Genomic DNA, 9,167 nt, shown 5'->3' on the forward strand with positions numbered 1-9,167 from the left:
CCCAACCCTATGCCAGTGTTTATATCAGCCCACACCCATCACACTTAATTTAACACATTTATATTGTTTAGATCACCTGCCCCAGAGTCATATCAGCTCCATGACTCCAATCAACACTGTGCCAATTAGTTTGACCTAGTTGTACATGAGACAATTCTTTAGATAATAGTGGGTTGTTCTGCCTCCAGTCTGTGTATACATCCTCAGAGCTTACCGCCACTACAAGGGTCGGCGGTGCACTCATGGCACACAGAGTAGATTGCAGACCTATAGAGACGCTGATGAAGTCTTTGAAACTAGCATACTCCACATAGGTCACTTTAATCCCACTCAAACAGGGGAAGGAGGAGTCGAGTCTTCGTCACTAGTCACGTTTTAATCTCATCACTAAAGACCACTAGTGAGTGTGTAGGCTACCTTGTACTTGCATAGTTAGAACTGCAAAGGCAAATCAAAGGATTACAAATCCCTTTCCGACTTCAGCAGAGGGCCAGATTCGTAGCCACAAAACTCGTCAGTAAAAGGGAGGTTGTATTCTCGCTAATTTTCAGAAAGCTTCCTTGGTAATTTCCCATGTAAAATTTAGGAATTTTCAAATAGATGCAAAAAAAACCCACTTTCTATATGAAATCAAATGTGCTTCTCTACAATTGTCCAAACTCTCTCACTTGATACTAGGGATGGGACGATATATCGAAATTCAATATACCGCAATTAAAAAATGTGACGATATGTATGAATCGCGAAAAATGAATCGCGATATTATTTACATTTTGTTCTGCTGTAGTAATCACAAATTAGACGGCTGCCCCATCACAGTTTCACAAACACTCCATTCAAATGACATTATTTGCACTTTGTAATGATATTTTTAAATTGTTGTTTACATTCTAGCAAGCCAATGCCATCGCTAGAACGATTTGTGTCTCAGAAATAAACATAACTCTGCAGTGTCACACTTTGTTGTCCTTGACCTTTTATTTATTAAATCATATTGTGGTTGTATCGAATCGTGAATCCTATATCATGTATCAAAACGTATCGTGAGATAAGCAAATCGTCTCATCCCTACTTGATATCAAGGTGGGTGTGTCAAACAAACACTGAGCAGCCTGACATTTCTCTCCCCAGTTGCATCTTGCATTGAGCAGGTTGAAGGGGATGAGGCATTCTTGTCTAAATGTCTTGAGGCATTTCACTGATTAACAGGATAAGATCCGTGTCACATTCCCATCATTGTTTCTATTCAGAGAGGAGAAGGCAGTTGTTCAATTCATTCAGAAACACCAGGGATTTTGCATCCATCCAATTCAAGCAGCTGCCTACATGCTGGACCCAAATTGAGCTGGGAAGTCCACAATATTCCACAGCACATAGCCTGTCGAGTGAAGAGAAAATCTCAGCCTATAGCATAATAACAGCCTTGGCACCCCACCTTCATACTGATGAGGGGAAGGTTCTTGGAAGTTTGGCCAAATTCATAACCAAGGATGGCATGTGGAAGGCCGGTGCCAGATGGGAAGCCTCCACCCACATCACAGCATCGACCTGGTGGAAGGGGCCGTGTGAGTCTGAAGCCTTGTCTCCCATTACTGCTGCTATCCTTCAGATCCCACCATAATCAGCAGCATCTGAGTGCAACTGGTCTCTCTTTGGGAAACACCCACACCAAGGTACGCAACAGACTCACAAAAGGTGGAGAAATCGGTGTCAATTCGCTCCCACCTTAGACTGTCTGAGCCAGTGAAACCAGATAAATATAAACACAATTAAGTGACTCAGAAGATTTACCTCATCAGGATGTTTCCTCATCAGAGGATTGTAAAACTGCCATTCTCTTTGCCCAGGCCAAAGAGAATGGCAGTTTTACAAGGGGGTTCAAATTGGCAGGCATGTAAACGTGAGACTGTGTTCAGAGACCATTTGCAACCAAATCACTGTTCTTAGGCCAATTGAACTGTCTGATGGCTAGCAGTAATGTGTTGTAGCAACAGATGTGACAAACTGTATGGCAACAGTAGAACGTGACTCGCTGCTGACAGACAAGTTCAGCGTTCGCAGTCAGATCATCAAAAATGAAAGGGAATCTAATGTCAGCTGAGTATTAGAGATTTATTTTAGTGCTTAGTGGCCAATTAGCTATGGGTCTTCTCAAGTAAAGCCAATGAGTTGCTCTGTTTCATCAATACCAGCTAAGTCTATTTTATTCATTTCAAGCCCTGTCTGACAGACGGGTCTAACGGTTCAGCGCTGCAATTGTTTGATTTGCGAAGTGAGAAGTTTCTGACGTGAGGCTTGATTGGCTTTTGACTGGCTTGGTTGCTGCCAGCAATGCTGATGTAAAAAGAAATCCATGATGCAAATTAAGAAATCCATTTGATCATCATAGCAATCCTGAGAGTGCAGAGTGACCAAACTTGGTCCTCAATATCTCAGGCTGAGCTGCAAACACAATGAATTTATGTATTTCACTCCATTTAGCAATTAAGGCAAATCAAAGAAAGGTAGAAGTTGTAACGTCACCTCCAATAAGCTTTTCCATGAAGAAATACACACAGGTGTCCTCTACATTATTAAATCGATATGATGACCTACATGCTTTTTACAGCATTGAAAAGTAACTCATCACTTTCCATAGAAAGGGTTATTTATGGCTACTTTGAGTGTTACACTGCTTTGATTGAAGGTTAATATGCAACGCCACTTTCTGGAAGCATCTTCCTCAACACTGTTGCTCAGTGAAACCTCAGTGTGAACTAAATAAATCCTAACATAAAGGTATATGAACATAAGCCTTAGCTTCCAAACCAGAAATTCTCTGATTTCCACACTGGAGGAAAGCCAGCGTCTGGTAATAAATGATACACAGCACATTAACAGCACAGTACACAGAAACAGGATTGGCTAAGCCAGAAGAGCCAGAAGGGCTGTTTTGAGATGGAATGATGCAGAATATGGGTATTAATGTCAATAAGGGAAAATTAGTAGTATTTAATATATCTATTGATATTTTTGTTTTGTGTTTGCTTGTTATTAAGTGAAATATCAACATTTCTTTAGGAATAGTTGTCAGTTTTGGCTCCAAAAGAGTAGTTTAAAAACTCCACACTGACCACTAAAAGATAGTGATTGGATTGAAATCACACTCTTAATATCCAAATAGCATTCTACAACAAATTTATATGCTAGGATTTTGAATAGAATTGTTATTTTCTTCAGAAGTCTGGTGTCAATGGGAAATTATCAATAAAATATCAATTTGTGTAGTAATTTATTAGTGCATTGTTGACAACATTATATGCCATACCTGTGAAAAGCCAATATGGGATGACACTATTGGTCAAGTGTGCATATCTGACATGACCTAATTATGAGTCCTTGAAGTGCAAAACTCAGGGTCACGTGCCTGTTAGGTGACCCTTATCCTAACTGACAAGAGGGATTTCTTGGCCACAAGTTTAATGATATTCTACCCTTTCAGTGAGACTGAAGTTTTTTCCTCCCAAGGGACAATAATATTCACAAGTAAAAAAAAAACAAAAAAACATTTAACTTCTTGAAATTCATTTCAGACCATTCAACCATGGAACAACATTATGTCCTCTTAAGATGGGAGTATACTCTGTGCTAAAAAGGGGACCTTTGGTAAAACACAAGCAGCAGTCACTGTGGAATTCACAGCAATAAAAAAAAAATCACATATTTCGTCAGCGCTTGTTCTTGCATTTGAATTTAGAATTTCCATGGAGAAAGAGATAGTCTTTGAATCTGACCAGGCTAATAGCGTCTCATAAGCGCCAATAAGTCTTCTGGGAATGGACATGTGATGGAAAGAAATTTCCCAAGTCCTGCATTTGAATACATTTACAGTCTCTCGTGTATTCATGCAAAGTGGCTAAATCATGCCTTAATGGAGCCTGTTGGAAAGGTCATAAATGCTTTATCAAATCCAAATTAAACCCCAAAAGTCACATAACGTATAAATTAGTCCTTTATATCCACGAAGTCTGTGTGAAAAGATGGTTATCAGAGAAACTGTGTATTGTTGTATTACTTCAAACACCTCAAACATTAACTTTCCAATAAACCGTGGGTTCAAAGTGGAGTTTGACATGAAGTTTGACCTCAAAGCCTGAATGCAGACTGCTCTTTTCGAGGAGGGAAGCTTGATTTTTTTTTGGTTTGTAGCTTTGGACTTAAACACATTGCCTTTCAAAGTAGCCCATATCTCTCCAAATAAATCTCTTTTGGATTCACTTTAAGTCTCCAGAAATTGCACAAACTGCCTCTTGGCTACGACTTCACTTGAAGGCTACCACTTAGCAACAAACCACTTTAATGACCGTCGAACAAATTAATTACCTTACCTTGAAAAATCCATAACAACATCAGTATGGCTCGAAATCTTGTCTTTATCTCCATGGCGCAACATCCACCGGCTGCTCCAGAAGAAGAGAGAGAGCACCAGCTTCAAACTTGACGCCAACTGGCTGCACTCCAACTGCTGCTTGTTGTCCTGTTGCTAATTGTCTTCAGGTAGCAATTAACTGTCCAGTAAAGAAACCAGAGAGGTCGCGGTTGGAAACGGTTTCTCTCCTCTTCCCATCCCGAGTACAAACAATAGCTGGCATTGCAGAGCGCGCACCGCACTTCAGAAGCCGGTGGAAGGTAAAACCATTTCGACTGAGGTTTCTGTGGGGGTTTTTTTCTTTCCTCTTTCTCTCGTTTTAATGTTGAATTCAGTCTGCCACAGCTTTACTTCTGCCACCCGTTTCCACTTCAGCGTGTCTTCACCGCTCCTTGTCCTGCTCACACTGTACAGTTAAGTGTGAGGGAAGCGTATACACCTGAGCCTGCTCGGTAACGCCCCCTGGCAAATAATGACTGACAAACCCTCAATCCCCAGTCGACTGCAGCTTGTCGAACCCAAATTACATTATTCATCTTTTATTTGATAGATTATATAACGACCTTAGTATCTGGCGAAAAATCTGTTTTTTTTGTGCCATGCTCAGCCAGTTGAGTTAGACAGGTGCCAAAATTTGTACCCCCTAAAAATGTGTTAGGAATTTTTTTTTTCCGGCTCGTGGTTCATTTTAATGGTGCAAAATGTATGCCATCCTGCATTAATCATCATAAATCTAGCATTAGCTTTGATTTCTCTAGAGTATTTCCAACTATATGTTTGAGAATACTTAATCTTATATAGTTTTCTAAGAGACAAAGAAATGATCTGTGATTGGTCAATGCATATTTTCTTAAATACTTTCAACCAATTGGCATAAAGCCATGAGAGAGCACATGCCGACCATGCTCCCAGCTCATGCACATATATAAAGTCATGTTACTGGAAACCTTCAAAACAGGGCCTCAACATCTGGTTCCACTTGAATGTCTCTTTGTTTCACAATATAGTTGAGAGTTAAATCAGAACAAAATGAATAAATGATAAAACTAGATATTTGACTTACTTTACTTTCACATGCGTGTGCGTGTGAGTGACCAATTCTAAAAACTATAAGTGGGTAACAAGGTGGACAAGACAATATTGCTACAAATACCTTTCATTCTCCATGACAGTTTATTTACATTTACATATAATGTATTTAATATCAAATGCCTTTATTTTCTTAATGGAGTGGCTTGGCTTTATATAGGCCAGTGTTATTTAGCTGGAAATAATAAAATAATGGGAAAAAAGTCCCCTAAGTACAATGCCCAAATACACTTAGGTCTATAAAAGTACTGTCAACTCAATTATCATGCATTACCTGATGAATTACAAAGTCTAATTCAGGAGTCTAAGAGCAGAATCAAGTGTCACAGGTAAAAGTCTCATGGGAACACATTTGCAGACTCTTATACAAGAGAACAGGAGCTACTGTGGGCTTTTACATTGTAATGTACGTAAGTCTGAAGTCCCGGCTCAACTCATAAATGGGCTGTCAGGTGAAATATTTATGTACGTGGGCCAATGCGTTGTTTTAGTAATGGAGTGTAATGGATTTATTACACTATATTAACTTTCCCATGTTTTCTGACTGCATTGCCCTCACCTTAACCTGCACTGAGGCTCAAACCATAAGCACGAGTGCCACCGACCTTTATTCAGCCATGTCATCGCAACAGATATGTAGGGCCTTGTGTGTGTTTGTGTGTTTTTTTCCTGGTTCAATAGAGTTAATATCTGACTGGCAGGCTCCTGACTTATTTATGTTGTTCTCATATTGTGGGGCCTGCTGTTCCCCGTCTTCTTACATTGTCAGCCATTTTTTGTCCAGTTTTAAGGTTATACCTGCATGGGAAGATTTTAAAAAACTGTGTGCAAGCCACAGTCGATCTTATCCGGTCAGAACAGAACTTAAATGTGATTGAGTATGATTCAGCTGCAGATAAAGTGAAACATGAGTCTATCTAGTCATGATGCCGTGTGTGAATGATACTGGAATTATTAAGTCTTGAACAGGAGGACAAACACCGAACTAAGGATATCTTTATGGACATACTGTGCATTTCATTTCAAAAAACACTGCTATATATGTGTGCTATATGTGTGTGTGTGTGTGTGTGTGTGTGTGTGTGATGAATATGTATAACTTGGATATAGGTGCACTTTGACATTAGAAATGTGATTTCAGTGTTATGTGTGAATTATTGATGGCCCGTAGTAGTGTGAGAGAAGCACCAATGTGACACTGTCACACTGCACAGTTTGCACATTCACAGGCCTTTCTACAGTCTTCTCCTCAATAGATTTTTACTGGGGCAGATTTCGAGAAATTTGTTCAACAACATGATTGCAGAATACTTCATCACCTGTGCTTTCATGCTTTGTAAAAAAAAAAAAAAAGGATAAATTATTTTGCATCACACACTGAAACGTGTAAGAAAAATGTAATCTTTAATGACGCTGGTCCAAGAAATGTTTCTGGGGGAGATTCTCCACCATCTCACCATTTTGTGTCCAGTTTCAGTGGCTATCTGGAGCAAACACACTCCTGAATAGTTCCTGAACAAGTCCATTGTTTAAGCGTTGGATGGCGGAGACGCTGTTATCTCATTGCCAGATGGTAGAAGATGAGCCCGGCCTTGACAGTCCGCTCCTTGATAGCATGGCTGGCCTTCTTTCTGGAGGCCATACTCACCTCTTTGTACGTTGTTCCACTGCATTTTACAGTGACTGGATAAAATAATGATGGATTACTGGCATTCCTAAATACTGCATAGATTTCAGACCATGTGTTTTGTCGTTGAGCATTTGTTGATTCATTTGTGCCATCTAGTGGTCAACATCTGAAGTATCTGTGCAGTCTCCATGCATTTTCTCTATCTGCTTAATCCTTTTCAGGGGTCATGAGGGGCTGGAGCCTTTCCCATCATACCTTGGGTGAAAGGTAGGGAAGCAACCTGGACAGTTCACCAGCCCATCACAGAGTTAACACAGATATACAGACCATCACACTCACATTCATACCCGTGGGCGGTTTAGAGTCTCCAATCCAAATAACTTGCACGTCTTTGGTCTATGGGAGGAAACTGGAGCACCCAGAGGAAACCCACACAAAGACAGGGGAGATCGTGCAAACTCCACACAGAAAGGCCTGGGCCTTTTATGGGTGTGTTATCGAAATAATATCCTCTACCTTGTTTCATTAGAGCAGCTGCCTCCACCAGTAACCGAGCATTAGTCACTGCTAACACCGCTGCGCTGGGAGATAATACCAGGTGTTCTCGGTCTTGTTCACAAATGAGGATCTTAATCCCTAAATAGAATTTCACTATGCACTTTAATTAAATACATTCTATCAACCTACAGCATTATGGGAAATCATGGGGATGAGGGTGGAATGGGTGAAATAGGCCTTGTTTAAGGGTCTAAATTTAAATTGCAAGGAGACCTTGCTCTTATTATACTCAAGAGGATAGGATCTCTGGGGGGAAAATCCCTTCACTTGTTACTGTGAGTTCTTTTGCTTTTTTCATCATTCTTCCCTCCCAGAATGCACATGTAATACACAATAGATAAACAGACCTTATACTTCATATATGATCTTATTCATTAATGTATTTGCAGACTGCCATTTGTTTCCTCTAAGTGCAGTTTTGAACTTTTTACAGTCTACACTCCACTGGCCTCAGAGGGAATCAGCTGCTTAACCTTAGCACTGCTGATATTACACTTTGCTTATTGTGAAACTGAGGACCTCAGAACCCAATAGGATGTCACAGAAAATAGAAAAGTGCCTCCTAAAGCTATATTCAAAACGATTACATATCAGATTACAGTTGAATCTCGCTGATACCAGATTTATTTCCTTTCATTTTCTTTAATTTTGTCGAGTTTCTCTGTCATGGCATGCCATGTTCTTTCTTCTTCTTTCTTCTTCTTTCCTTCTTTCTTCTTTCTTTTTTGTTTCTCACTTCAATGTGCAATATCATTTAATTTGTGAGTTCAAAACCAAACCTGGACCAGGTGGTACTCCATCTCAATGTACTTCTATACAATACTAGTGCTCATTAGTTCTACACTTACAGGGGATGATGGGGAAGCTGAAGTCACAATTTTTTAGGTGAAACACCTGATGAGGATATTTGAGGATAAGATTAATGGATTCCATCAACAAAAATATGCAAGACATCTTTTTTCCCCTCATGTGTAATGTTCTCAGTGATAATGTGTGCACCTATTAGCAAAGAGGATTTCGGCAACATGGTCAGCTGTGAAATTATGTAGGATTTCTTTGTGAAACAGCATTGACCTGATTTTAATATTGCTCTAAGGTAAGCTGTTTTTTCTTGATGCGAGTGCTTTTTTGACAAACTGACTTTAGAGCTGTGCAATTTAATTTAAAAAGGCATATATAAGGCTGTGATAGCTGCACACAGTTGTGAAGGATGACATTTGACATATTAAGACTCACCTGCATCTGCAAAAACCCAGTAAACGTAGAGCATTGTTGCTTCACTGATCTATTCAATAAAACTGATCTATCACAGGTATTGTTCATGGAGAACACCTACAACAACCAATCCTATATAAAATGGACGTTTCCCTGTGAAATTAGTTATCCACCATATGAAAACTTCAAAGATTGGTGGCATGAAAGTAAAGCTCACTAGGGAATGTTGATGAAGTTACTAGCTTTCTTCTGACCTTTGCGTGAAAA

At 39.7% G+C, this 9,167-nt stretch overlaps 1 protein-coding gene across 1 annotated transcript in view; it reads right to left on the minus strand.

Moving 5' to 3' along the window:
- esamb (endothelial cell adhesion molecule b) overlaps positions 1 to 8,955 on the minus strand; it is a 48,120-nt gene extending 39,165 nt beyond the window's left edge. Inside the window, exon 1 of the mRNA XM_071536342.1 lies at positions 8,922 to 8,955. Coding sequence (XP_071392443.1) covers positions 8,922 to 8,955 — 34 coding nt within the window. The remainder of the gene's footprint in view (positions 1 to 8,921) is intronic.
- Positions 8,956 to 9,167: the final 212 nt, after the last annotated feature.

The sequence above is a fragment of the Centroberyx affinis genome, unplaced genomic scaffold (assembly GCF_046629955.1).
Source record: "Centroberyx affinis isolate AG114_WGS23_722 - 3 ecotype Tasmania unplaced genomic scaffold, CSIRO-AGI_Caff_v1 ptg002859l_1, whole genome shotgun sequence".
Classification (NCBI taxonomy): Eukaryota; Metazoa; Chordata; class Actinopteri; order Beryciformes; family Berycidae; genus Centroberyx; species Centroberyx affinis.